Below are 14,445 nucleotides of genomic sequence, written 5' to 3'. Positions count from 1 at the left end.
GGGCCGAGCAAGGAGTCTGAAAGCCCAGTGCCTTGCCTGCCCCATCCTGGCATGGCCCACACTCAGGGCTAAGGGCTTGCTTTGGCCTCTACACCTTTCTACCATCTCTTTCTAATCCCTCAAAGCAAGAAGACAGGGCAGCAGGGAGGCAAGGTGGCAATGGAAAAAAAAAAGGAAGGAAGCAAAGGTGTACTGGGGAAACAGCCACGTGCTGTCACCACCCACAAAGGCCTCGCCACCTGCATTTTCCTTGAGAAGGAATGTGAACACCTCTACCAGCCTTCCTAGATCCAAGGCCTGGCCCTTGACCCTGTGCCAGTCTCCCGCCTCCCCAAGCCTGTTTCCTCAATTTTCAAAAAGGGACACAAATATTTTCCCAGGCTACGTGATGGTATACTAAGTTGAACAGGGTCCTACCCAAATTCATGTCTCCCTGGAACTTTTGGATGTAACCTCATTTGGAAATAGGGTCTTTGAAGATGTAATCAAGCTAAGATGAGGTCATACTGGGGTAGAGTAGGCCCTAAATCCAATGGCTGGTATCTTTATAAGAGGGAAATTTGGATGTAGATACACAGAAAAGACGCTCACGTGAGGGTGGAGGCAGAGATTAGAGTGACTTGTCTACAAGCTAAGGAACACCAAAGACTGCTGGCCACCACCAGAAGCTGGGAGAAAGGCCTGGAACAGATTCTCCCTCAGTTTCCAGAAGGACCCCCCGCTGCCAACACCTTGATTCCAGACTTCTCGCCTCCAGAACTGAGAAAGAATTAATCTCTGTTGTTTCAAGCCCCTCGGTTTGTGGTCACTTGTTGGAGCAGCCCCAGGAAACCAACACAGAGGGCAGCAGAGAAGGCGGCATTATAAAAGAGCTAACCAAGCAAGACTGATCCTTGTGAGGGGTCAGGGAGAAGACCAACTGTGGGCCAACTTACCCAATCACGAACTTCATCTTGCCTTTCCTGGCTGCCTCGATGAGGATGGGGACCAACTGGGGGTCCCTTGGGCCGAAAATGCCATGAGGGCGAATGGCCATGGTTAAGAAATTCCCCTCAGGATCATTGGCACCCAGGACTGCCTGTAAAAGAGCAGAAGGGGCATGTCAGCAGCACCACTTACGGGGGACACAGAGGCTGACTTCTGCTCTGGTATAATTTGGGGCTACTTCTCTATCCTATCCACCCATACCACCCAAATTTGAAAACACAGAAGATACAGCTGGGTCAAAACCAGTATGATCAGGGGCCCCTGGCTGGCTCAGTCGGTGGAGCATGTGACTCTCGATCTCAAGGTTGTGAGTTCAAGCCCCACGTTGGGCACAGAGCCTACTTACAACAACAACAACAATATGATCAAAGAGAAAGGCCTGGGTTTGGGTTCCAGGACTGAACTGCACAAATGCAGCCAGGGGAAGATCTGAGGGTTCCAGGTAATGAGTCAGTCATGAGTCTCCTGCCTCTCCTGCCTTAAGTTCCACGGGCTTGTTTCCACCATTCCTGAGCTGTTCTCAGTTCTGAGTACCACCTCCTAGGAAGGGACTCTGATGAACCCAAGTGGGCCAGGAAGAAGGGACTGAGAAGGGCCAGGAAGAAGGGACTGAGAAGGTAAAGGGTCTGGGAGAAACAGGTCAAGTCTTCAGATATGTTCTGTGTCTGAGCCATGGCTGTCACTTGCACCTCCTGAGCACAGGAGGTGGGAGTCTCAGTGCCTTGGATGAGAGTACACAGGGCCCAGCAAAAGCCTCAGTGCTTCCTGGGTTAAGTCCTAGCAGGTGGCAGCTCTGTGAAGCTCTCTGTGCTCCAAGGAGCAGGGTGGCAGAACCTGGAGACAGGACTCCAGCTTACAAAAGGCCAGGCTTCCACCCCTGGATTGGGTAGGCCTTTGTGTCTTCTTGCAGACGGAGTTCTCCTGGAACTTTCTGACCTGGAGTGATAGCAAACGGATGGGAGGCAGCTGGCTCTCAGGCAGCTCAGTGGAATTCACGCCAATTCAGCCCTAAGCTCTAGTTCGGTATGTGCTGGCTACGAAATGCAACCTCAGTGGGTGTGACAAGCTGCAAACACCTGGGAGAGGTACTCACAGCTTCCCCAGCTAAGGCAAGCTGTCTGTGGTCAACGAGCATCCATGGCCTTCAAGTGAGTATGTCCTTATGGTAATATTCTCCTTGGACATTAGTCCTGGAGCTAGCTGCTGTCAGGGTCCCTGGAGCCCTGGAGTCCAAAGGCGTAGTGCTCGTTACTCAACGCAGATTGCTGTTAAAACCACGTGCTCCCTGGCAAAGTTGGTTTGCCAAGTGGAAACCAGTACCTTACCAAGTACTTTTCCTTAAAATAAAGCAAGATCCTTTCATCGTTTAATTTAAATAAGGGAGGGGGGCAGAGTGCCACTAGGAAGGTGTGTTCAAATGAAAACACTTGTGTGTTAAGCCCAAGTTCTGCCTGTGTGCTTGGGATCATCATCAATTGCCTCTGATTTCTATGGCAACTGAGTAACCTTGCATGGCCTAGAGGTTGAGTGCAGGCTCTGGAGCTAAACTGTGTGGGTTCAGCCACCTACTACTTGCATGACCTCAAGACGAAACTGAATCTCTGTGCATCAACTGTCCTCATCTAGAACCTGATGATGATAATAGTATCCACCTTATGGGGTCCTTGTGAAGTTTAAACGAGGTAGTTCCTGTACAATACTCTGAGCAGTGTATGGGCACATTAAGCTACTGTCATTATTTTTAAATTGAATCTCAGCCACAAATTTTACTTCCCAAGTTAGGTATGCAGGCCTGAGAACACTAACTGCATAAATATTCTTAAAAATCTAAACCATCCAGATGTTCACGGAACTTGCTTGTCACTCAACCAGTTCTCAGGTACATACTCTCTCCTGTAAGATTTTTGTCTCCGTGTAATAGTCAATGGGTTTCACAGCATAAGGGAGGTCTTCGGTTCCATTCTTGATGTTGACACCCTCAAAGATGACACTGGCACTGCTGGTTAAAATGAGTTTCTGGCAGAGGAGAAAGGAAGATTAAAAAATACAAGTAAGAAATAATCATTACTTAAACAAGCTGATGGTCATACATGAAAGAAAATCAAATGGCACCATGTAAATGATTTATTGCAATGCTTTGCTTTTCAGGCCTTCTTAAAATAATTCAAAGATCACCATCTTCTGTAGCTATGTGGATTCGAGACACATTCTAAAACAGAGGATTTCACCTTTTTTTTCTCCTATCACTACTGAGAGATGGAATGGACTTCCATTATTTGTGGTATCTAAGTATGGGAATGATTCCCCAAGGGAGAAGGATAGCCCACGAACTCTGAAAGAGATGCGCCGTGATTCTGAGACCAACCCTGCCGTGTCAGCACATGTACACGCCCACTTGAGAAATGCTATTTGAGAGGAAATGCTTTCTTACAAGGGTCCCAGCTTCCAGCCCTCTGGTTAAGGGCAGCACATCCAACACTGAACACCATTAGCTCAAATCACAGCTTTACCACTTTTATTCAACATTGTACTGGAATACTTTGAAAAGAAGAAACAAAACTATCACCATTCACAGATGTTGGAGAAGTCTACATAGAAAACACTATGAACATACAGAAAATTTTACAGTTAGAGTTCAGCGGAACTGGTGAGTACAAAATCAATATACAAAAACCAACTGTGTTTCTATGCATTAGCAATTAAAAATGTAATACGAAAGCTATTATTTCAATAGCCAAAAACTAGGTACATAGGGATAAACAACAAGATGTGCAAAACTTTTCAAAGTAAAGGGTAAAAGTATTGAAAGAGAGAGAAAGAGATTATGTGTCTATGGATACAAAGACTCAGTATTGGCAAGGCATCCACGCCCTCCCAAACTGCTTTTAAATTTGATGCAATTATAGTAACAATTCCAACAGGAACTCGACAAGCTGATTCTAAGATTGAGATGGATAAGCAAAGGGCTAAGAATAGCCAAGCAGGTTCTGAAGAACACGGTTCGGGGGTGACTTGTCCTAGCAGTTACTGAGATTCATCCTACAGCTTGCTTAGTGAAGGCAGAGCACAGTGGCAGGGAAGAGAGAGCTGACACGTGCTGGGTGGGGCACTGAACAGAGGGGAAAGGATGGATCACAGAATAAATGGTCCTGAACAACAAAAATTCAATTGCTACCTCAGACCATATACAAACACAAAGTCCTGGTGGATTAAAGATTTAAATGTGCACAGTAACACTTTGAACCTTTGGGGAAAAACCCCACATTAAACAATCTTTTGATTTCACTGTTATGAAATGGTTCCTAAATACAACATGAAAAGCCATTTTCTTTTCTTTTTTTTTTTACTCAAGAGAGAGAGGGAGGGACGGATAGAGGGAGCATGAGATGGATAAATCCCAAAAACATAACGTTAGGGGGAAAAAAAGCAAGTTGCGGGAAGATATATTGAATATATCGTTTCTATAAAGTTTTTAACATGCAAACTGATAACTTATACTGGCTGTACATGGAGCATAGAGCAATGATAAACCCAAATTCAGAACACTGGTTCCCCGTGGGGTGGTGGGGAAGGACAGCAATGGCATGGAGAATGGATACACACAGAACTTCAACTCTAAAAGGTAATGTTATTTAAACACTGTGATGATTATATGGGTGCTGTGTCATTCTTGAATCTTTTCTGGATAACTAGGTTATTCCATTTAAAAAACAGCAGCAGTGAAATTCACTGAGCTCTAGGTATACAAGCATGGTATAGACTAAGGAGTCTGGGATTTGGCATCAGAGTGTCTGATTTGAGTCCCACCTCTTTCATTTACTAGCAAAGAGACATCTCTTAGCCTTCCAAATCTGTTTCCTCACCTGTTAAGTGACATTAGTAGTTCCTGGTTACCTATCGAGGAGCAAATCAGGTGACAACTGCAGGGCAAAGTGTCTTGTCATTTGCAAAGCATAAGGGATGGTTTTGACCATGATCCATCCTTTCTAGGGCACTGAGCCCTGAAGAGCTCCTTCCCCACTTGTTCTTGCTGGGCCAGCTGATGATGCCGGGTGCCCCATAAGGATGATCCTGAGAACCAGCATTTATAACAAAGCACATGTGGAAATTTATATCCCCTCAGGTCTGAGCTATAACAGGTTTCCATTGGTGAAAAGTAAATAGTCTGAAAATAGAGGCAAGGTCTGGAAAATAGTTCCTCGAAAGGTTAAACATAGGATTACTGTATGATCCAGGAATTCCATTTCTGAGTATTTACCCAAAAGAACTGAAAGCAGAGACTGGAGCAGATATTTATATACCTATGTTCCTAACAGCATGATTCACAATACTTTTTCAAAAGTAGAAACAACCCAAGTGTCCACTGACGGATGAATGGCTAAACAAAATATGGTCTATCCACAGGATGAAATGTTATTCAGTGGTAAAAAAGAAGGAAATTCAGACACATGCTACAACATGGATGAACCTAGAAGACATGAAGCGGAGTGAAAGAAGTTAGACATAAAAGTACAGATACCGTATAAGTCCACTTCTTTGACGTCTCTAGATTCATGGAAACAGAATGTAGGATGGTGGGTGCCAAGGGCTTGAAGAGGAGGGGGTGGGGAGCTGGTGCTTAATGGGGAGAGAGTTTCAGTCTGGGAAGATGAAAGTTCAGGAGATGGACAGTGGGGATGTTTGCACAGCAACGTGAATGTACTTGATGCCACTGAACTGTAAATTAAAAAACAGTTAAGGGGTGCCGGGGTGGCTCAGTCGTTAATCGACTGCCTTCAGCTCAGGTCATGATCCCAGGGTTCTGGGATCAAGCCCCGCATTGGGCTCCCTGCTCAGCGGGGAGCCTGCTTCTCCCTCTCCCTCTCCCCCTGCCTGTGCTCTCCTGCTCTCTCTCTGTCATAAATAAATAAAATCTTTAAAAAAATGGTTAAAATGGTAAACTGTATGACATTTATTTAACCACAATAAAAAAATATAAGCAATATCGACATTTTATGGCTCTTTAACCAAAGACTAATAAGCCTTAGGGTCCTCAAATGGTCTATTGCGATGCAGCTCAAATTGGCCCAGCAGCAAATAGGACTCAGTTTCTAGGATCTTCACAACACTTTAGGAAGCAAGCCTGGCTAGGCCCAGGAAGAGAACGAGAAAAATCCTCACTCCCGCACACTTAGAAAGGGCCATGACATGCTCCCGACAGCACTCACTCCAGCTTTCCCCTTACCTGAACTCCAGCCTCTTTGCAAGTTTCAATGACATTCTTGGTGCCAATGTAATTCACTCTATAAAAGAGTTCCTTGTTGTTACTGGATGGTGGGGGTGATGCACAGTGGAAAACTGTGCTTACACCTTTCAGAGCTGGGTACAGATCCTGGAAAAGCAAACAAAGACAAAAAAAAAAAAAAATCACTCCCGCTTTAGACAAGTAAACAGCCTCCTCACATTCCCACACTCTAATCTGTGGTATGTAGGTGTCTTGCCCTTCTATAATTCTGTAATTAACATGAAAATACATCTCATTGTAAAAGATTCAAACAATATAGATGTACCTAGGACAGAAACCAAGTTGTCCCTTCAATTGCCCCTCTGCATTGACTGGTCCCCAGTAAAAACTGGGTTAGGGCATGAGAAACCTGTGGGATCCAGACAAAGGCAAGATCTGTACCACTGTGCACCATGGGGGTGGGGGTGTGTGACAATAGGTGTGTGACAATACAGGTAAAACTCCTGGGAAAATGAGCTCACAGATACAAATTATGAATCATATGAAAAAGTTCCGCCCCATGAAAGACAGTGCAAATAGCCAATATACAGGAGTATTCCTTTCTGTGAAAATAGATCTAGAACAGCAAGCTGAAAGGGAATGAAAACACGTCTGTTTAATTTACTGCTAAAAGGAACCAAAACTCCCGGGAGCAATGGCTGATTGCAGATCTGGGGCAGGAAATAGACAAGAAGAGCCAGGAACACCTTGTCAAATCAGAAAGTAAGGAAGCTAGCCAAGACTCCTGGGGTCCTGTTAAAAGGACTCAAGAGTCAACTTGAAGAGGCTCTCACTGTCCAAAGAAGGGACAATTTGATCACCAGGAAGAATAAGAATTCGTTCTGTAAACTAATGAGTACAGGGAAATGGCCAAGCAAAGAACTGAATTAAGAAACAAAGAGAGAATGATAGCATGTCACCATTTTCCGAAACGTTCATTAAGTAATAAGACCTAGGAATGATCATCAATAGATTAGCATTACCAAAAGAAAGACAATCATGACTTATGTGCCTAGATTCACTGATTATTAATATTTTGCCATAATTCTTTGTGTAGATACACAGACATATGATTTTTTTTTTTTTCTGAAACCCTTGGAGAGTAAGTTGCAGGCAATGTGCCACTTTGCCTCTAAACTCTTTACTACGTATCTTCTAACAACAAAGACATCCTCCTAAATACTGCTAAACAGTGATCATATACCAGAAATGTAACAGGATAGGACACTCTTATCCAATAACTTGTCTATATACAAATTTCTTCCATTGTCCCAATAATGTCCTTTAAAGGCATTTTTATATTTGGATCCAGGATCCAATCATAGATCATATTATATTTAGTCCTTATATCTCTTCTGTCTCTTTGAATCTGGAACATTCAGTGATGATTCTTACCTGGAACCATTATTAACATACTGGTTGCAAAATGGTAAAATCCTAATTCCAGCATTCTTTTTACTTTTATTAGCTGGCATTCCTCTGTAATGTAGACGATCCCCTTTATGCTAATTTACATGGATTCTTATTTTATTCAATGCATTACAATCCACTACTATTGTCTTTTGTGAGGCTTAAAAAATCCCAAATTTGGCCAGTGGGGGTTCTTAAGGTTGGTTCCTGTGTCCTTTTGACATGTTCCCATTAGTTTTTGAACACTTTTTTTTTTTTTAAAGTAGGCTCCATGCTCAGAATGGAGCCCAGTGTGGGGCTTGAAATCACAACCCTGAGATTAAGACCTGAGCTGAGATCAAGTGTCAGATGCTTAACGGACTGAGCCACCCAGGTGCCCCTGAGCACTTTTTTATTTTGTCCTAAGAAAATGTCTCAGGCTCACTTGGACTACCCCTGCTCAGAGTCCTGAATGGGAGCCCTGGTTCCTTTTATGGGCAATGGTGTCTAGAAATCAAAATATGAGCATTAGATATGCTGATTGCTATTGGTGCCCCAGAGGAAAAAACTGAACCAGAGTCAGATCCAGCTTTTAGTCCATTAGAAATATAGTAATACAAGGCACAGATGTGACTTTAAATTTAGTAGTACCCACATCAAAAAAGTAAAAAGAAAACAGATGAAAATAATTGTAATGTATTTTAATATAAGATTATCCAAAATATTATCACTTTGACATATAATCAACAGAAAAATCATTAATGAGTTATCTATATTCCCTTTTTCTATTCTAAGTCTGCTTTCCTGGACAGTGCAGTCCTAGGTCCTCCAGCTTACAGGAAACAATAGAGGAGAGAGGGACATAGCAAACAAAACCATGGGGATGCAATCTGCGAAATCCAGTCCATGGGAAATGCTATGGGACAATCAATACAGTTTAAAATAAACATCAGTTATTCAACAAACAAAATGTGAAGGGGAACTTATAGAAGAGACTTAACTAGTTCAATCAACTTCAACGTCTTAACCTTTTTGGTTCCTTATTTGGGAAGAAATCTACATAAAAATACTTATTAGACATTCAGGGATATTTGAACACAGGCTGGAAATTAAGGACTTGTCAGTATGTTTTAGGTGTAGTCATGGAATTGTGTTTTTAAAACGGCTCCTTTAAGTCTTACCAAAAAAGGTGTGTGTGTGTGTGGGGGGCACCTGGGTGGCGCAGTCGGTTAAGTGTCAGACTCTTGGGTTTGGCTCAGGTCTAATCTCGGGGTCATAAGATCAAGCTCTACCCTGGGCTCCGTGCTCAGCGTGGAGCCTGCTTGAGATTCTCTCCCTCTCCCCCTGCCTCTCCCCCTGCTCGTGCTCTCTCTCTCTCAAATTAATAAACACATCTTTAAAAAGGCTCCTTATTTTTTAGAGACAAATACTGAAATATTTACAGAGAAAATGAAAATGGTGCCTAGGATTGGCTTCAAAATAATCTGAGGGTGGGGTGGGGATATAGGTGAGACTAGACTGTCCATGAGTGGATATAAAACAGAGGAAATCTATAAAATATTACAAAGACAGAAAGTGAAAGAACACATGAAGGAGAAACTAACAGACATGTAGATTATAATGAAAGACTCTACTGTATGTCCAGTAAGGCTTCCAGAAAGAAAGAAAAGAGAGAATGGAGGTAGAGTCAATATTTGAAGAATTTTCCAGAAATGAGGAAAGGCATGAGTCCTCAGATTTTAAAGGTCCACTAGGTGTTGAGTAGGTTTTAAATATAAAACTAAAACACAGACCTAGACATATTCTCTACAAAACACACAGGATAAAAAAGAAAATCCTAAAAGGCATGAGAGGGAAACCCAGCTGACCGTCAAAGGAATGATGATCAGACTGAGTGTCAGGAAGAATAATTATGGACCGAAAATTCTGCCCCCCTCCCAACAAATCAGCATTTATGAGAGACGGTGAAATAAAGACATCCTCAGGCATACAAGGACTCAGAAAGTTTAGTGCCCAGATATTCAGTGAGGGATGCTAAAGGAAATGCTTCAGGAAGAAGAGGAAGGAACCTGGAAGAAAGAAATGGGAAACAAGAAGTACTGATGAATGAATTCAGGAATATGGCACAAAAACTCAGTTGTGACTTACAAACCCATTTCTAAATGTCCTTTGCCCTCTTCATGTCCTCCTTAGCCTGGACTTCATGATCCATCATTGCAATCTTGGCCTTGTCCATGTCTGTCTTTATCAAGTTGGTCTGGCAAACTCTGGCCCTGGTTAAGTGCAACTCTCTCCTTCTCCCTGCTGGTGTCTGAGAAAAACACACCATGGTGGCGGGTCTCGCTTTAAGTTTGTGTTTAAAAATATCTGTAAATTGGGGCACCTGGCTGGCTCAGTCGGTTAAGCATCTGCCTTTGGCTCAGGTCACGATTCCGGAGTCCCGGGATCCAGCCCTGCATCGGGCTCCCTGCTCAGAGGGGAGTCTGCTTCTCCCTCCCCGCTCACCCAGCTCGTGTTTTCTCTCGCTCACTCGCTCTCAAATAAATAAATAAATAAAATCTTAAAAAATAAAAAAATCTGTAAATAAATACTAGCAACAATATCATGGGAGTTAATAGAGAGCTGGGGGAGCAGTTTGGAGAGAAGCTGAAGTTTGCTAAGGAGCCTCATCTCCTTTGAGGGGACACAACAGTGATCCAAAGAGACAATATCCCTGCCTTCATGGAGCTTACCTTCTATGGGGGCGGTGGGCAGAGAAACCAGTAGATACGGAGTACATCAGTCAGTACCAAGTGTTATACAGAAACCTAAGGTAGAATAAAGGAGATCCGGAGGCTTGTTGCTTAGCGTAAGTTGGTCAGAGACTTAAATAAATTTAGGGAGCAAGCTCTGTGGTTCACAAAGAGCATTCCCGGCAGAAAGAGCAGTGAGTACAAAGGTCCTGAGGCAGAAACTCAGTTGGTGAGTTTGAGGAGTAGTAAAGAGGCCAGCGTGCCTGGAGCAGCGCAATGAGGGAGTACAGAAGAGGGTGAGGCCAGAGAGGTAGTGAGGGCAGGTCATGCAGGGCCTCAAAGTGATGATAAGGGCCTATATGTTTGCTCTAAACAGAACTGGACCACTGGAGGCTTCTGAACAGAGGGGTATCATGATTTGATTCATGCATTAATAGGGTGGTGGCTTGGACCAGCACAGTAACAAATGAAGGAGTGAGAAGTTGCTGGATTGGGGATCTATTCTGAGAGTGCAGTCAACAAGATCTGCTGATGAATGGGATGGAGGGTACAAGAGAAAGAATCAAGGGTGAATCTAATGTTTTTGGCCAAAGCAATTGGAAGGACATAGTGGGCCATTTATTGAGACGGACAGGACTTTAGTAGGTTTGCTGTAGTGGGGGAGGGGACTTGCAGCAGGGAACTAGGAGCTGAATTTTTTTTTTTTTTTTAGGAGCTGAATTTTGAATATGGCAAGTCCAAAATGTCTATTATGTACCCAAACAGAGATGTCCAGCAGGCAGCTGGACAGATATGAATCTAGCAGAACTACAGGCTGGAGATCTCGAGCTGGGAGCTTGTCAGCCCCTAGACTGTATTTCGTCTGTGAGCCAGGGGAAGGGGGGGATTTGATTGGACATTGAGTGTGCTCAGAGAAGAAAAGAGATCCAAGCAATAAGCTCTGGAGCCTGCCACATTTAGAAATTATAGAGATAAGGAGACAGAATGGCAGGAGAAGAAATGGGCAAGTGGGGTGTCCTAGGCTTGGCCACTGGATCTGGTCGCCTCCAGGTCCCTGGTGGTTGTGACAGGGGCTGTTGGTGACAACCTAGCTGGAGTGCTTGTAAGAGACAACGGAATGAAGCAATCAGAGGCAGCAAGAGCCAATGGCTCTTTGAGCTCTCCTGTGACAGCACAGAGAAGTGGGACCTCTCCCATCAGGGCATTTTGCTTTCTTAAGATGGGTGATCCTGCAACATGTCTGTGTGCTGTTGGCTATGACCGGGTAGAGAAGGATCCACGGCTGATGCAGGAGAAAAAGGCCAGAATCCCTAGTGGAAGCACTGAGTAGGAAGAGGGGGGTTCTGGGTGGCACCTGGAGCATTTGCACGGATGAGGCACGTGCAGAACGCAGGCGTGGTCTCAGGCAGGTCTGAGGATACGGTGCCAGGAGATAGCATGGGCCCGGCTTGAAGGCCGTGGCCATGAAGAAAGAGGCAAAAACATTGTATTTTCTTCCCCAGGCCCGTTCAGCTGCCCAGAGGCTCCCAGGGAAGAGGAAGAATCAGATTTAAACAGGGCTGGGGTTATACCTAGGAAGTACAACCTGATGCAGAAGTTTATGTGTCCCTTGGTGAGGCTCCAGTCCCATTATTCCATCAAACACTGGTTTAGGTACTGCTGTAAAGGTATCTTATAGCTGTGGTTAGCATCTGTAATCAGTCGACTTTAAGGACAGGAGATTATCCTCCGTACTCTGGGTGGGCTTCATCTAATCACTCAAAAGGCCTTAAGAGGAAACCATGAGGTTTCTGTAAGAAGAAATTCTGCCTTAGGACTGCAGCATCACCTCTTGCCTGAGTCTCCAGCCTGCTGGTCTGCCCTGCAAACTTCAGTCTTGCCAGCCCCACACTCACACAAGCCAATTTCTTTCATTAAATCTCATTCTATCCACCTCTCTCTTTCCCTCTTCCTCTCCGTCTACATACACACACAGCCTACTGGTTGTTTCTCTGGAGAACCTGGACTGATAGAGACAAGAAGAGGCAAGGGGGATAAGTGTTATGCAAGAGAGCAAGTCAGTCATGGACTCAAAGGCAGTGAGGACACAAACGGGGTGAGGGGCCGTGGCAAAGAGCCAGATGTCTGGGTGTGGTTTCAGAATTGGTACAGTGCAGGTATTAGCGGGCCCGAACTAGAAAGATAGGAGGTGGTGCTCAGAGTGGAGGGCCTGCAAGTGAGATCGCGGAGAGGACACATTTCCCGGTGACACGAGGCCTGGAGGCCAAGAGGAGTGAACGAGAGGAGGCCAAGGAGAGGTGAGGCAAGGGTACTAGCAGGGTCATGTGTGTGAATACTGAACTCATCAGCAATTATGACAAGGCTGACCTCGGCCAGGAACTAAAATCACTAAGAAATGAGATGGAGCCACCTGTGGAGGACTGTCACAAGGAAGGGCACTGGGGTATACACAGTCCGCCAGCATCACCTGCACAGCCAGAGGGATCTTCGGGCAGGGAGGAAGTGGCAATGACGAACAAGGAAGACTTCTACCCCATCTCCAGGCTCAGAGGCGTGGGCAGTGTGGGAGAGAAAACAGCCTGCGTGGGCAGTGTGGGAAGCCGTGTCCTTAAAATTCAAAGTAACAAAACTATAGCAAATGATGCCAAAGCTGAGAATAAGAACCCACTGACGGGCTGAGGGAAGCTATCTGTGACACAGCATTCCAAACAGAAAGGAATCACAGAGCCATAAGAAAACCAAGGTAAGCCAAACACAATGGACAAAGGTCACCACCCAGCAACTTCACAGAGGATCAACAGAGAGCACAGAGCCTGGCATCCTGAAGACGGAGGGCACATGACTGTAAGCCTCACCAAGGTACCATTCCACAACCTTCCCAGGGTCCTGGGATCATGACCTGAGCCGGAGGCAGACGCTTAACGATTGAGCCACCCAGGCGCCCCCCTTATGGTTTTCTTAATAACATTTTCTTTTCTGTAGTTTATTTTATTGTAAGAATATAGCATATAATACATACAACATACAAAACATATGTTAATTGACTGTTTATGTTATCAGTAAGGTTTCTGGTCAACAGTAGGCTATTGGGGACTTTTTGGGGGAGTCAAAAGTTGTACACAGATTTTCAGCTGTATGGGGGGTCCATGCCCCTGACCCACGTCATTCCAAGGTCAACTGACTACTCTGGAACAGTAGTAGGCACACTGTAGCCCGTGGACAACTTTGTTTGTAAATAAAGTTTTATTGGCACACGGCCACATCCACTCATTTATGTGTGGACCACGGCTGCTTTCACACTACCATGGCAGAGTGGAGTTGTACTGACCAAATGTGGGTTAAGTTCCTTCCTGTAACTTTAAAATTTTTCAAAAACATTTTTTTTTGAAACAGTATGGTTGACCTCTGAGCGGGGGAAGCCTGGTAGTTTCCTTTTGGGGGGCCTGTGGAAAACTGGCAAGGCTGGGTGGTCCGTTACCTGTTGGCTGCAGAGGTCTCCCAGAAAGAACTGCACCTGGGGATTGTCAAACCCTTGCCGCATATCAAATACATTGACAGTGTAGCCTCTTGCCAGCAACTGCTCCACCATGTGCTGTCCCAGGAATCCAGAACCTCCGATCACTGTGCACTTATTGGCCTGAAGAAAAAAAGGGTGGTAGGTGGGACGTGAGAACTGGAAGCTATAAAGAGCCTGGACTCACATGTTCATGAGCCATCGTAATGGCACCTCCATCTGTTTGAAATTCTTCTTGCATCCAGTTGGAAGCTTTATATAATTCTGGTGTTCTGGCGCCAGTGGCACCCTTGTCTCCTGGATCAGTTACGGAGGAAAGAGAGACAGCAAATGAGTCTGAGATAGATTTTGGCTGGATTGGATGATCTTATACCAATGATCAAAACTGAACAATACAAAAAACGCAAAAGTGATACCTTCTTGCTTCTAATAACCGATCCCTTGGCACTTCTAAGGCAAAACAAACAGAAACAAAACAAAACACAACACAACATGCCACCCACTCAATGGACAATGTCCACTTAAACTATCAGAGAGAAGAAAGCAAAGTCTCTATACTC

General features: G+C 44.6%; 1 protein-coding gene and 1 non-coding gene across 2 annotated transcripts in view; one reads left to right on the top strand and one right to left on the bottom strand.

Moving 5' to 3' along the window:
* NSDHL (NAD(P) dependent steroid dehydrogenase-like) overlaps positions 1-14,445 on the bottom strand; it is a 29,101-nt gene that overhangs the window by 2,061 nt on the left and 12,595 nt on the right. Inside the window, exons 4-7 of the mRNA XM_021683558.1 lie at positions 13,850-14,008; positions 6,212-6,358; positions 2,875-3,003; positions 936-1,078 (exon numbers count right to left, since the gene is read on the bottom strand). Coding sequence (XP_021539233.1) covers positions 936-1,078; positions 2,875-3,003; positions 6,212-6,358; positions 13,850-14,008 — 578 coding nt within the window. The remainder of the gene's footprint in view (positions 1-935; positions 1,079-2,874; positions 3,004-6,211; positions 6,359-13,849; positions 14,009-14,445) is intronic.
* On the top strand, positions 1,245-1,319 carry TRNAE-CUC. Its single transcript has one exon. It is a non-coding gene; the product is annotated as a tRNA-Glu (tRNA).

The sequence above is a fragment of the Neomonachus schauinslandi genome, chromosome X (genome assembly GCF_002201575.2).
Source record: "Neomonachus schauinslandi chromosome X, ASM220157v2, whole genome shotgun sequence".
NCBI classification, from domain to species: domain Eukaryota; kingdom Metazoa; phylum Chordata; class Mammalia; order Carnivora; family Phocidae; genus Neomonachus; species Neomonachus schauinslandi.
The sequence above is the reverse complement of the archived record's forward strand: the minus strand, read 5'-3'. Positions and strand labels throughout refer to the sequence as shown.